A 15,248-nucleotide genomic window follows, 5' to 3' on the forward strand; every position below is an offset into this window, starting at 1 on the left:
GCTTCTCTTGGTGCATCTATTGAAACGTTGACTGGTAAAGGCCCATATTGCTTTAAAATTCACGGTCAAATTTATCATAACACATTATCATTGTTCCCTGCAGAAAATAAAACCTCAAAGTATGCCCAATTATATTTTCTTGTTTCAGAACAGGCTTTGAATGAACGATTTAAAAACAATGAAGGTAAAGGTCTAGATAAGCGTATTCTGAGAAATTTGGATAAGCTCATACGGTCCGTAAATGTTTATGCTCAGTCTCTAAAAATGTTGAAAGATGTTTATGAAAGACAAAGAGAAAACATGGTAGGAAATTATCCAAAACTGACTTTGTGGATTACAGGAAACCGTGATACATTTCAAACAAGACGGTATAATGTACCAAGTGCAAATGAAGTTCCTGTAATTTTTTGTGGATATGATGGTGAACCACCTCCTAATAGAGATATTTGTATACACACAGAACCTGGGAAGCTTGAACGTATTAATCCATTGAGTGAAAATGTCGATCCTATGACATACCCTCTACTCTTTCCTCATGGAGAGAAGGGTTGGGACACAGATATAAATCATTGCGTTGGTAATAGAAATGTGACTCTGCTACAGTACTATTCCTATTGATTATCAGTTAGAGGAGGTTTTAATCAGGTGTTGTGTGCCGGAAAATTAACACAACAATATATTGTTGATGCGTATGTGAAAGTTGAAGATAACCAATTGGAGTTCATCAGAAAGAATCAGGAGAAGCTTCGTGTTGAATTATACAGTGGCTTGATGGATTACATTAGTAATGAATATAACATGAGGGGTGTACCTCCAGGACGAATTTTCATTCTACCTTCTACATTCCAAGGAAGCAAACGCTCATACCAAGCTTGATATCAGGATGCCATAGCTGCTGTGCGAAAGTTTGGAAAACCAGATCTTTTCATTACCATGACATGTAACCCATTGTGGGATGTTATTCAAAGGAACATAGATAAATTTCAAAAAGCTCATGATCGTCCTGATATGGTTGCACGAGTCTTTCACATGAAAGTTAAAGAATTATTGGATGATCTTCTGAATAAACACTTTCTTGGTACTATTATAACAATGGTAATGGTTATCAAATTTCAGAAAAGAGGACTACCACATGCACACATACTATTGACATTGGCAGATGAGGACAAACTTCATGATGGAGATGATATTGATAAAGTTGTTCGTGCAGAAATACCAGACCCTGTAAATCAACCCAGATTACATAGAATAGTAAAATCAAATATGATTCATGGACCGTGTGGTACATTGAATGAAGCACCCCCATGTATGACTAAGGGACATTGCGAATATGAGTATCCCAAACAGTTCAGTAATGACAGTGTAGTTAATGTTGATGGTTATCCATTGTATAGGAGGAGAGATGATAATAGATACATAGATATTCTAAAGAAAGATGGTTCTTTGAAATACAGAGTGGACAATAGATGGGTAGTTCCTTACAATCCTTATTTACTTCTGAAATACAATGCCATATCAACGTTGAGATTTGTTCAACAGTGAAATGTGTGTAGTATTTGTACAAATATGTATACAAGGGGTATGATTGTCGAAACGTAGAAATTACACGAGAGGGAAATAGAGTCATGGATTGGGATGAAATTAAAATGTTTCTTGACACTAGATATGTTAGTGCTCCTGAGGCTGTTTGGAGGATTTTTCAATTTAAAATGCACGATCAATCTCACCATGTCATCACGTTAGCTGTTCATCTTCCAGAAATTCAATCTGTGTATTTTCAAGCTGGCAATGAAGAAGTAACACTTGAAAGAGCCGCTCGAAGATATACTACTCTGACCGCTTTCTTTAAATTGAATGTAAGAGATGAAAATGCAAGGAAGTACTTTTATACAGAGATTCCTGAATATTCCTGAATATATCCTGAATTATACAGAACAAAGACAAAGAGGTGAAAATAGAATTGTGACTCGTATGTACACTGTGAGTCCAATGGAAAGTGAAAAATTTCACCTACGGCTTTTGCTGCTGCATGTGAAAGGACCTCGTAATTTCAATGATCTGAAGACTGTGGATGGAGTTGTTTGCGAAACATTTAAAGAAGCAGCAAGGAAACGAAATCTCTTAAAAGACGATGAAGAATTTGACAGATGTATGACAAAAGCAGTGTCGTTTAGGATGCCAAAGCAGTTACGACAATTGTTAGCATTGATATTTGTATTCTTCAATCCAGTATATCCAGAGAATTTATCTAATAAGTAAAAAAGTGAACTGTTGGAAGACTTTTTGAAAACCTATGTAGGTGAGGAAGTAGAAAATTTTGCTCTACTCGATATTCAGGACACATTGAGTTTGTATGGCAAATCATGTGCTGAATTTGGTCTAAGATGTCCACGTTCTGAAGAGTGTACTTTCAATAAATTAACGAAAATAGTGGACGAAGAGCAAAATAGATGTAGAATTGCTACATTAAATTATGAGCAGAGGCATCTTTTTGAAACCATTATGAATGCTGTGGAAAATGAATCGGAGTCAAAGCGATATATCTATATTGATGGGTTGGGAAGCAGTGGTAAATCATATTTGTTTTCCACACTCATTTCTCATTTAAGGTGTATTGGTAAATCAGTTATAGCTACTGCATGGACTGGAATTGCTGCTGCATTATTAGAAGGAGGTCGCACTGTTCATTCTACTTTCAAGTTACTAGTTCCAATTGAACCATGGTCAACGCCTGATCTGCGACTTTCGAGTCCACAAGCACAGCGAATTAAGGAAGCAGCTCTTATTATTTGGGACGAAGTAACTATAGCATCAAGGTTCGCTCTAGATGTAGTTGATAGATTTCTTAAAGATTTAATGAACTCACAAAGTCCCTTTGGTGGAAAGGTAATGATCCTTGGAGGTGATTTTCGACAATGTTTGCCTGTAGTGAATCATGGTTCGAAATTACAAATTATTGAATAGTATATTAAGAGAAGTACTTTGTGGTCTTCTTTTATATGCATGAAGTTGAATGTAAACCAGAGATTGTCCTCAGAGGAATATGCATTTTCAGAATGGCTTCTTAGGTTAGGTAATAGTGAACTCAATGAGACCACTATATTTGGAAATGAAAGTGTTAATATTCCTGAAGATTTCATTTCTCATTCTAACATTATTGATGACATTTTCGGAACTTCAATCTCGTTACAAGATTTCAAAAAATGAGATCTCGAGTGATTTTGGCAGCAACTAATGAAAATGTTGATGCTGTGAATGAACAAATTGTAAAACGAATTGAAGGACATGAATGTGTAAATTTGAACGTGGATAGTATTGAATGTGACGACCCACAGGAGCAATTAAACTATCCACTAGAATTTATCAACACTTTAACTCCACCAGGATTGCCGCCTCATCGCCTTATTCTGAAAGTAGGAACAATAGTTATGCTTCTGAGAAATTTGAATACATCTCGAGGTCTTTGCAACGGCACAAGACTAGTGATAGAAAAGTTGGAAAAAAATGTTTTATTAGCTAGAATTATTACTGGCAAAAATACAGGAGACGTAGCTATTATACCAAGAATAACACTCACATCTTCATCAGCAGATTTGCCATTTGTATTTAGCAGACATCAGTTTCCTGTGAAAATAGCCTTTGCACTTACCATAAATAAAGCACAGGGACAGACGTTAGATCGCGTGGGAATTTTGTTGGCAAGACCTGTATTCACTCATGGTCAATTATATGTAGCTTTCTCTAGATGTAAGAAGAAAGAGAATATCAGGGTCTACATTTCAAGTACAAAAAATCAAGGTTTCTTAGAAACAGGATGTTATACAAAAAATGTTGCCTACAGAGAAGTTTTGTTATAACAAAGAAATTTCCACAGTGAATGTTATTAATATCGGAGAATGAATCTCAAATTTATGTGTCAAATTTACCTTTCAAGGAACTACATGAGGAACATACCAAGGATCTTTGTCGAACACATGTATACAACACTGAGCAGAAAGTCACTGACAGATAAGTGCATTTTTGGGGAGATTGAGAGCTTCATAATAGAAATCCAGGATCAAGTCATACGAATTAAAAATTGTAAGTACACATTAACGGTCAGGACGTCTTTGCCCATGGATTGTTGTATATGACAATGTGATGTTCTTAAAACTAAATTGTATCCGAGTAATTGTGATAGCAGAAGCGCAAAACATTAGTCATTCGGGATATTTTTGTAATATTTCTATATTTTGGGTTTCATTGAGATCGCCTTATTCATCAACAACACCCGAGTTTCACATTTACCCAACTGTGAGTGATTGTTTTGTTTATTATGTGAGGAAAAGTGCATTGTATTAAATATCATAATTCTTTAAGGTAAATAAATTTTTATTAATCTTGCATTTCTTTGTTTTTGGCATCTTTGAAAACCTTTCCCAAAAGTGTGTTTGCTTCCAGTTATATGGTGTCTATAATAATGTTAATACTTTACATAAGTTTGTGAAATAAGTGTTTGATTGTTTCATAACATATTTTGGTTTTAAATCAATACTTCAATGGAAGGTCAATTTTCAAATACTGACAAAAAAATAATAATGACATAGTACATGTATGTGTTGAGAAAGGTATATGAAAGGAACAAGTATATTTGTAATGGTTCTTTGATTTGAAAAGTGATGGCAATAATAATTTTATAGTGTTATGATAAAAATCCTCTATGGGAATATTCATTTTGTAAGTCCATTCGTCCTTCACTTCTTTCTGTAAAGGGACATGTACCGGTGTTTTAGGGAATGACAAGGAGATTCATGCCGAGATGTGAATGATGCGCTGTGTAGACAGCGCAGGTTGAGGCAGTAAATAATGAAAATGTAAGGAGGAACTACTTCCATCTGCCCCTGGGCGTGAATCAACAGCTATTCCATGCTAATAGTAAAAAACCCATTTAAGAATGCAAATGGAAGTAGCAATTCGTGCAATAGATTTTAAATTGTCGATTCAAAATTTATTACGTGTTTTGAATCTGGTTTTCAAATGTTATGCTTTTTATATGTCAAACCAATGGCAGCAGAGGTGTTGACCTCACCTAATCTGTACGTAAGATGCTTGAGGGCATTTTTTGGATTGGCAAGTCCGCATGACATAAGTATTGGTGCTTACGAGACACTGCACCAAATGATAACATTCTCAAGAATACGTTCTCTTCGGCCATTGCGTTCTACCAAATGATTGCATTTTCAGCTTGGATTTGTAAAATATTACTCATAATAACAAACGTGATTTTCAGATAGTCAATTACTGAATAGAATACTGAACTACCAAACTGAACTCCACAGAAATGTATACTGAATTTACGTTTATAGCTACCCTTTTTGATTGGCCCTCAAGGTCAAATGAGTGGTAATTCAGTTCCGTGGGTATTCTTAAGCCGAGTCTATATTGCTTCGAACAGTTATGACGTAATTGTTTGAAAAAGTACATTTACAAACGATCATAATGGAAAGAATGCCTCGTAATATAACAGATTTCTGTCGCGAAACAAATCGAAATTCAATCGGTCAGAGCAACTAGTCTGTGCGAGGAAGGTTGTTGGTTTGAGCCCACTAAAAGTAAAGTTTTTACCATTATTGTTTTCTTTTTTCTTTTTTGTCATGAAGACCCAATTGTGACATCGCGATATCAAATGTATTTTTTAGGTAACTTTGTCTTAGCTAAATTTTAAATATCAGTATCCGTCCAACTTATTTCATTGAGATAATAGAGGATTAAATCTACAAACAGAACTTATAACGAAATAACGACGTATGTGTTAACTACTCCAGGTCCATATTTCTCTGGTGTTTACTTTGGTTACCTCACTCATTCTGCTCCCAACATTTCTCATGCTCATAAACGAAACTATATTGCAAACTCTTTAACTATATTACCTTAAGTGTATATTGCTTGTCCCACTATCCAAAATGTATATTTGTCTTCTTTACTATTTGTTTTTTCTTACGCATGTCCTATTTTGAACTACTCCATCCCTGAATAATTGATTTCCAAATAAAGAGCTTCAAGACAATTAGAGTCGTGGGAAGTGGGTTCGAGTCGTGTAAAAGTGAGATGTTCATTTTTAGTGGTTCACTAGTTAACAATAAATGCTTTCCAGTAAATTGTAATTGTAAATTTAAAAAATTTATAATACATTTTAACAGCGCTTACCATTAAATTCTCCTCAACCTATTTGTTTCGACAGTTTGGTAACAGGTTTCCCTATTAAATTGTTATTTATCTCTGTTTTGTCATTCTCTTACGGGATTGCCCCAAAAGTGAGAATTGCCGATAAGTGGGCATTCCTTAAAAGTGAGAATTCCCCCAAAAGTACGGACTTCTAGTAAGGTGGAATTCCCATAAATTGGTGATTCCCTCAACAAGTGGAAATTCCCAGGTGAGAATTTCCCAAATGGTAGGGACTCTCCAGGAAGTGAGGGTTCCTCAGAAAGTGCAGATTACCTAGAAACTGAGAAGGGATTCTCAGAAAGTGAAGATTTATCAAAAAGTTGGAATTCCCTAGAAAGTGAACATACTGCAAAGTGCGAGGTTCCCCAATATGTAGGAACTCCATAAGAAGTTGGAATTCCCCTAAAGTGCGGATCTCCCAGAAAGTGGAGACTCTTAGAAAGTAGGAATTCCCAGAGAGACGAGAGTCCTCAGAAAATAGGGATTTTCCGATTTTCAAATAAGTGGAATTCCCCAAAGTGATATTCTCCCAAAAAGTTTTTACGCCTCGGGAAAACGGGATTTCCCCAATAATAAAAATACGGACTCCCTAGGAAGTGTTATTCCCACAAAACAAGGACTCCCTAATAAGTGTGATTTCCCCTACAAAGTTGAAATCCCCAGAAAGTGGGGATTCCCCTTAAAGTAGTGATTCACAGAAAGTGGGGATTTTAAGAAGCGGGTATTGCCCAGGAAAATAGATTTCCCCAAAGTTGAGTTTATCCAAAAAAGTGCTTATTCACATTAAAATATGATTCCTTAAAGAACGGAATTTCCCTTAACATGGAGGTTCCCCGTAAAAATGGGATTTACCATAAAAAGGGGATTTCCGAGAATAACGAGGTTTCCCAGGAAAGCGAGATTCTTTAAGAAAGCGGCATTGCCTTAAAAAGTAAACCGGGTATTTCCCTTAGTAGGATTTCCCAGGTAAGCCTGATTTCCCCAAAACGGAATAGAAGAGAAGGGAGCGAATGGAAACGGCCGGGACGCCAGAGCGCCTCTCGTGGCAGTTAATTTGATTTATAAACTGTTTTTACGGGGAAGTTTTGCTATATTTTTAGTTATCTAACTTTGTCTTAGCTAAACTTTAAATATCAGTAACCGTACAAGAAGTTTGACTAGCTTATCAATAAGTGAACATATCAAGCACTTTCTCACTGAATTCACTGTTTCGATAACTGTACTTTTAACGTGGAGACGAGAGCGCTAACTACTCACCCACCGTGCCATTTAAACTTCCACCCAAACTAATAGTCAAATATAACAGAAACAAACAAATATAAAGAAAATATAAATAAAAATATAAACAAGAAAATATAAGCAATTTGTGTGTCTTAATGACTTACTCGAGATTTCCTTGTTTAACTCAAAAACAAGGCATATAGACGTTGCTCAATGAGGAAAATATCACGAAACGTTCTTTAAGTTGAGGCTACGCCATCGGCAGATCCATAACTTATGGAGGGCAGGGAGCACCTGCCCCCCACCCACCCAGAGAACCTCCGCGCCGTTCGTGAGGTCTCATTTTCAGACGAAATTTTCTTACTCCATATACGATAGGAACATGAAATTCCAAATGAAGCACCAAATAGGGTCTCTACATTACATTAACAAAACAGCACACAAAAAGTAAGGAGAACAAAAATGAGTCGTGGACACATTACAGTAAAAAATGCCCACTATTAGTGGCTCTAGAAATAATATTTATTGGCATGGCTATGAGATTTATCAATATTGTCTCCTTAATAATTTTGTCATGTTCGGAATGTGCCCAGGGAACTAACGGAACCGCAGACCTTCCCGTGCGGGAGGGACCGCAGGCTCATGGGCCCCCATCAAGATTAAGAGAAAATTGGAAAGAGGGGGCCCAAGAATTAGAAGAACAACTTTTCCTAGGAGGCCTAAATAAGCTTTTTAATGCTTGAGCCCTAGAAAAAAATCTGTTTCGGCTCTGGTCATCGGTTGCAGGGATTGTCCCGATTTATTTACATTTCGCCTTTACCAGAACTTCCAATTTCCAAAAAAGGAAAGACGACAAAATTATTTTCACATTCTTTAACTTGTATCAACACGTGTAGAAATAGACAATTGTATGTCTATGTTCCATAACTACTAGTTTATTTTTCTTATGTTCATATCAGGAACTTGGGGCAAATTGAGGCCACATGATCATGAGGCTGCTGATCATTAGGCGCAATCCACTAGAGATTCGAATTCCTCTGAAGAGCAAAATCTTAATTTTAATTGTCTTCTGTATTTCTGTGTTCGTGTTCCTGTAGTGTTTGGAATACGTCCAAAGGACATGAGGTGCCAGTGGCGAAGAATACTCTGGTTGGAGCGATTTGTTTAAAAAAGATTGTGAAAATGTGAAATTCTCAATTGAAGCTACCTTTGCTCAAATCCCGTCGTAGCAGTTATTGATTTTTCTGAATGGAAAGATAATGTTTATGTAATTGCTGTAATTATGACATTCCTTGATGATGATGATGATGATGATTATTATTATTATTATTATTATTATTATTATTATTATTATTATTATTACCACAGAAGGAAAGAATAAGTAACATAGTCGAAGGCATTCATAGGAACGGAAAGGATATAGTGTGTGTCAGATGTTCCTTAGGTTTACCCATGATCCCAATAATATAATTACGTTTATAGATTTACAGATAGAATTATTATTTTATGACAACAAAAAATGGAATATAATGATTTGTTAGCTGATAACAGTAGTGCATTTTGTTTCGCCCTTTTTCTAAATAGAAAGGTGAGTTGACTTCTTAAATAGGATCATTCCCGTGACTAGCGTTGTAAGTTCGATCACAATTTGCAGTTTGTGCACAGCTACGAACAATTCGTTGGAACTCATTTTTGGCCCATACTACAGCAGTAAGGACAAGTTTCCCCTTATGTTTTCATCCTTTATTGTCCACACATATTACTTGCCAGACGGTTACGAATGAAGTTGATAAGGATGACGTAATTTTATATTGTTGGGATTTCACCTGTGAAGGAGGTCGTGTCAACTCAGACCCAGAGATATTCAATATTTTTGATGCTAGTAAACGTCAGTGGTATCACTTTTGTAGATTGTAAAAATGTACTGAACAGTCACACCCGGAATCGAACTCGCGTCCCCAATATTATGAATCTAACCCTGAACCCACTAGTCTAAGACAACACTGTTGTGGGAAAAGGGAAAATGGAGCTACAGTGAATTCAGTAATTACACACTTTTACGATTCCAATGTATTAATGCTGAAATTTTCTGTTTTCAGGCATGATAAAATAGTAAAGTATTATGCAGAAAGAATAGTCCAGAGAAGTCAACTTTAAATAGACAACTCATATGTACGGAGGCGCTGGCATATGCTCTCGCCTCGGGCTCTGATGTTTCATGGGACGCATTGGACAGATACTTATATTGATTGGAATCTGGTGTTTCAGGGCACTGGCTTATTTTTTGTTAATTAATTTAACGATTCTTACTCTCTTATAATCATCAAAACCTTGAGGGTACTTCCCGTAGATATAGAAAGGTGAAATGTAGTATTCAGGCTTCGTGTAACATTCAAGTAAACAAATAAAAGGGAACAGGATGATAGAGGATGGGGGACTTGGTGTATTTCCATCCACCATGAATGATTGTGTTGTCTATTCAACAAAAGCACGTGATATCCAATCATAAAATTCATAAAATATAACATATGTATCAAGTCTCGACTTTGCAATAATAATAATAATAATAATAATAATAATAATAATAATAATAATAATAATAATAATAATAATAATAATAATAATAATAAATGAATAACAGAATTACAATATCAATTACGTAAACAATACCTTCCAATGAAGAGAAAATAATAAATGCCACACCGGGATTCGAACCCGGGTGAGTGTAATGGCATTTCTCTACTCTCACACTGTCATCATTCCTCAGACAAAGACAAGAAAATAAACTAATTGTTATGTTAGATAATCATAGCACACACTATTTCAAGACGTGTTGATATAATTCAAAGAATGTGAAAATAATCTCTATCGTCTTTTCTTCTTTGGAAACTAGAAGGTAAAGAAGAATTGTAGGGATGGGGACGAGCGAGTTCTAGCGAGTTTTCACTCAAACTAGACTCGACTCACAAAACACATCTTTGTGCTCGATTCGAGAATTCAACTTCAAACATTTCCACCAATCTGACTCCAATTTGACTCTAGTTTCGATTCGATTCGTAAAAACGAAGAAAATGGAGCCAAATGCTGTGTGTAGTTTCAAGTACTTTCTTCAAGTATCCTATGAATGATGCTACTACTACTACCACTAATATTTCTAATATTTTACTATTATTACTATTATTATTATTATTATTATTATTATTATTATTATTATTATTATTATTATTATTATTATTATTATTATTATTATTATTATTACTTTTACTATGGATCCGTATACTAAAACTTCAGGCATATTTTAATGAAAAAAGTGTTATGAAAATTTAAAAAATCCTTTGGCGAGGTTTGAACTTATGCCAAAAATTATTTTCATTACTAGAACGTTACCCTAGAACACTCGGCCTCAGGGCCGATAGTAGTTTTCCTTAACTTCCGCTATATGTAGGTCAAGACCTATTTGTATCGGCCAATAAGATGAGAGAATATCTGAAATTCTTGTAATCTCCCACACAGCAAGATCTGCGGGGTCGTTAGTTACGCCTCTGGGCCCGTTCTATACACGACAAATTCATTGAGGGGACAATATTGACAAATCTGACAATAATATACGATTATATATTATTTCTAGTGCTCCTAATAGTAGACATCTTTTTTTGCTGAAATGTGTCTACAACATTTATTGTTTTATTTACCTTTAGTGTGCTGTTCTGTTTATGTAATGTAGTGAACCTGTTTGATGCTTCACTTATAATTTCATTTTCGTATCGTATATGGAGTAAGACAACTTTGTCTTAAAATGGGAACCACTTGAACGGTGGGGAGCTTCCTTGTGGGGGGCAGTCCCCATTGCCCCCAAAAGTTTCGGCCCGTCGTCGTGGCAATAATTTTTTCTTAATTTTCAAGTATTGTTTACATGAATGATTTTGTAATTCTATTACTTCTTTAATATTATTATTATTTATATTATTATTATTTATATTATTATTATTAGTAGTAGTAGTATTATTATTACTATTGCAAAGTCGAGACTTGGCTACATATTTTATAATTATAATAATAATTTTATAATAATATTTAATAATAATAATAATAATAATAATAATAATAATAATAATAATAATAATAATAATAATAATAATAATAATAATAATAATAATAATAATCAAGGAATAACATAATTACAATACCAATTACATAAACATTATCACCCCCTTCAGAAAAATTAATAATTACCACTACTGGCTTTGAAGCCAAGTAGCTACAATGGGAGTTCCTCCTTCAACAATTTCTTTTAAACAAATCGCCCCAACCGGAGTATTGTTTGCCACTGTCACCTCATGTCCTTTGGACGTATTCCAAACAATACAGAAACACGTACACAGAAATACTGAGGACAATTGAAATTCCGACCTTGCAGTTCAGAGGAATTCGAACCGTAGTGGATTGTGTATCATGATCAGCAGCCTCATGATCATGTGGATTCAATTTGCCACAAACTCCTCAAATTAATACAAGAAAATAAACTAGTTGTTATGGAATATAAACATAGGTCTATTTCTACACGTGTTGATACAACTTAAAGAATGTGAAAATAATATCTGTTGTCCATTCTTCTTTGGAAATTAGGAGTTGAATTAAAGACGAAATGTAATGTAAGTCGGGACCATCCCTGCTACTGATGACCAGCACCGTAACTTAGATTCTTTTCTGGGGGTGGGACTTTTGGCGCGGGAGACCCGGGTTCAATTCCCGGCGGTAGCTCATGTGGCTAATCAGTAGTTTCACGTATCATATAGCCTCGCTGCTGAACGGGACGTTAAACTCAAAATCAACTCAAGCATTAATAAGCTTATTTAGGCCCCAAGAAAAAGTGGATTACTAATTATTAGGTCCCCTCTCTCCAACTTTCTCTTAATCTTATTGGCCCTCCCGTATGGCAAGATCTGCGGTTCCGTTAGTTACTCCCTGGGCCCATTAGATACATGCATCGTCGGAAATCTGTCTTCAACATTGGGAGGGGGAGACGGGTAAGACCGTTCCCATATTATATATATATATATATATTTACAGCGGTCGAAGTGAGATGGTATGCAGTGGTATGCCGTACCGCCTCTGGTTTTTCAGTAATGAGGACATACCGTCTCTGGTGTTTCAGTGATCAAGACATTTAAATAGCCGGTATGTGAGTCAAAATCATAATGAAACATACCGCCTCTGCTTTTTTTTCCAATTCGAACAATGCATATATATATGTAAGCGATGTTCAAAATATGTATGAAGCTGAAAAACAATGCTGTGAAGAATCAGGGGACAGAATTCTTTTCAGTGGCGTGTTTAGGAGGCTATCGGGGTAAAGATCCCCCTGAAATTAATTTGTTAGTTTTTAATGAAATACATTCATTGAGACTTATTTTATGAGATCAAACATAAGCTTATTTAGGCCCCAAGAAAAAGTTGATTACTAATTATTAGGTCCCCTCTCTCCAACTTTCTCTTAATCTTATTGGCCCTCCCGTATGGCAAGATCTGCGGTTCCGTTAGTTACTCCCTTGGCCCATTAGATACATGCATCGTCGGAAATCTGTCTTCAACATTGGGAGGGGGGACGGGTAAGACCGTTCCCATATTATATATATATGTGTTTTATATATATACAGCGGTCGAAGTGAGACGGTATGCAGTGGTATGCCGTACCGCCTCTGGTTTTTCAGTAATGAGGACATACCGTCTCTGGTGTTTCAGTGATCAAGACATTTAAATAGCCGGTATATGAATCAAAATCATAATGAAACATACCGCCTCTGCTTTTTTTCCAATTCGAACAATGCATATATATATATGTAAGCGATGTTCAAAATATGTATGAAGCTGAAAAACAATGCTGTGAAGAATCAGGGGACAGAATTGTTTTCAGTGGCGTATTTAGGAGGCTATCGGGGTAAAGATCCCCCTGAAATTAATTTGTTAGTTTTTAATGAAATACATTCATTGAGACTTATTTTATGAGATCAATCACTGAGATTATCATTGTTATCTCGTTCATCTTCATGGTCTTCGTCTTTGGTTGTGCATTCATACATGCAATTCCTCGACACTAACGGCATAAATTAGAGCACACAATTCCTGCTTTCTGACTACCACACCTACGATCACAGTCATTTCACCGTTACAGGCGTGGCAATTACATGGAGAGAGTTGCTTGATCATTCTTGCTGGTACAATATCTCCTAATATTGTCTATTCATATTCAGTCGCTAACGTATCGTTGAGCTATACCTTGGCTCAAAGAACGTACACTGTCAAAGAATGAACGCAAGATACCAGTTTTAACGTACACACGAAAAAGTTATGGCCTTTCGGGTTTAGTCATTGAAGATATAAGACACCTTTATGTTCTCCATGCCTAAAGTGAAGCGCACCTTCTGTACGATGTGACACGGATGATACTCATGTGGTTGAAGACACCAATATGCCCGAGTTGGAATAGATTCATGCGGCTGATGACAAGCAATAGCAGTATCTACTAAGCATCTCAAGTAGTGATTCTACCTTTCATCAACTTTCAGTAACATGCGTAGATGTTATGTACTCGGAGCTTATGTGTATCAGCAAAGAAGTGCAGGAAACAAGCAAGAAACATGAGTAGTCAAGTTCAATCAACTTTTGTACATTAAAGCATGTGACATTGTGTAGAAATCCGGGTGAATTACCGGCGGTGGTTGTTAGACTTGGGGTTTTCGACACATTAATGTCATTTATGGGAGCAGTTACATTTACAATGAAAAGTAGTGGCATTGAAGAACTTTGGTGTTGTGTCTATGCTAGTAACACCATTTCACAGATGATGTCAGCATATTCTTATGTTTGTGCCTTGTGAGCTTATTTTTTTTAAACAAAATTAGCAATTGCATTATATATATTTAATGAATTAGATCACGCTGAGGAGTTTGTACGTCAATTGTGAGATGTTTGTGTTCCTCTAATGACTAAAGACGATATCGATGCTCATATAGTTGTTCAATGGACGCCGCTGCAGAAAAAAGCCGTACCTCTAACTTATTTGCGCCGGAGTTTCAGCTAGTAGAAATAATCCGTCTTTTCATTTGTGCCGAAAGAACTGGAGACTGGAATCTCCATCTTCACTGCACACGAGAAACGCTACCACATTTCCATGCAACTGAGCATCTTTTATGTGCCAAATGCAGTTATGTACTTATTGCAGATGTAGTTGGAGTTGCAGTTGGGGGATGAAATGGATCATTAGTTCCAGCTATTTACACGAGACGGTTATTTCACTTTTCATAGGAAATATGTACTTTGGAGTGGTATATGATTGATGACGATTGAGCAGATTTTAATGAGAGTAATGAATAGCACTAATGGACTCACGCATGGGAAAGGCATGACTGAAAAGGTAATATAGGTAGGTCTATTATGCCAGCAGCATGCCACTTACGAAAATGTCTTGAAAAATGATTAAGCAAAGATAGGCACCGAATTCACACTGGTCGCTATGTGGAACTGCACCAAAGCAATGAATCGCATGATATATTACATGTAGAGAAATTCTTGCGATAATTTTGCCAGCATTCGCCATGGCCTTCATATTCGGAGCTCGTGTCCCTTAGCACGGTAATGAATTTTTCAACTTTCATAAAACTAAGGAAAAAGGATCGGCTGCTCGGGGAGGAATGTTTAAACAGATTTTTGTAAATGTATACAAAAAGATAAAGTCATCCCATTATTCGCAATGCACAATGCACTGCGCATGCGTGATCAGGTACTGGCTATAAACATTATGCTAGTCTTAAACCAAGTCAAAT

General features: G+C 36.0%; 4 protein-coding genes across 4 annotated transcripts; all 4 read left to right on the plus strand.

The window, feature by feature from the left end:
- Positions 1-933: 933 nt before the first annotated feature.
- Positions 934-1,542, plus strand: LOC145666014 (uncharacterized). Its single transcript, XM_081733119.1, has one exon. The coding sequence runs from the start codon at positions 934-936 to the stop codon at positions 1,540-1,542; it is 609 nt and encodes a 202-aa protein (XP_081589245.1).
- A 321-nt stretch (positions 1,543-1,863) lies between these two features.
- On the plus strand, positions 1,864-2,259 carry LOC145666015 (uncharacterized). The gene has a single exon (XM_081733120.1). The coding sequence runs from the start codon at positions 1,864-1,866 to the stop codon at positions 2,257-2,259; it is 396 nt and encodes a 131-aa protein (XP_081589246.1).
- A 243-nt stretch (positions 2,260-2,502) lies between these two features.
- LOC145666016 (ATP-dependent DNA helicase Pif1-like) lies at positions 2,503-2,964 on the plus strand. Its single transcript, XM_081733121.1, has one exon. It carries the CDS (start codon positions 2,503-2,505, stop codon positions 2,962-2,964), a length of 462 nt encoding a protein of 153 aa, XP_081589247.1.
- A 239-nt stretch (positions 2,965-3,203) lies between these two features.
- On the plus strand, positions 3,204-3,857 carry LOC145666017 (ATP-dependent DNA helicase PIF1-like). Its single transcript, XM_081733122.1, has one exon. The coding sequence runs from the start codon at positions 3,204-3,206 to the stop codon at positions 3,855-3,857; it is 654 nt and encodes a 217-aa protein (XP_081589248.1).
- Positions 3,858-15,248: the final 11,391 nt, after the last annotated feature.

Source organism: Thermobia domestica, chromosome 12 (assembly GCF_964235325.1).
Source record: "Thermobia domestica chromosome 12, izTheDome1.hap1.1, whole genome shotgun sequence".
NCBI lineage: Eukaryota > Metazoa > Arthropoda > Insecta > Zygentoma > Lepismatidae > Thermobia > Thermobia domestica.

Bases quoted from the DNA above. Each gene is read 5' to 3' on its own strand.
- LOC145666016 (XM_081733121.1), top strand. From the start codon at position 2,503: ATGAATGCTGTGGAAAATGAATCGGAGTCAAAGCGATATATCTATATT.
- LOC145666014 (XM_081733119.1), top strand. From the start codon at position 934: ATGACATGTAACCCATTGTGGGATGTTATTCAAAGGAACATAGATAAA.
- LOC145666015 (XM_081733120.1), top strand. From the start codon at position 1,864: ATGAAAATGCAAGGAAGTACTTTTATACAGAGATTCCTGAATATTCCT.
- LOC145666017 (XM_081733122.1), top strand. From the start codon at position 3,204: ATGAGATCTCGAGTGATTTTGGCAGCAACTAATGAAAATGTTGATGCT.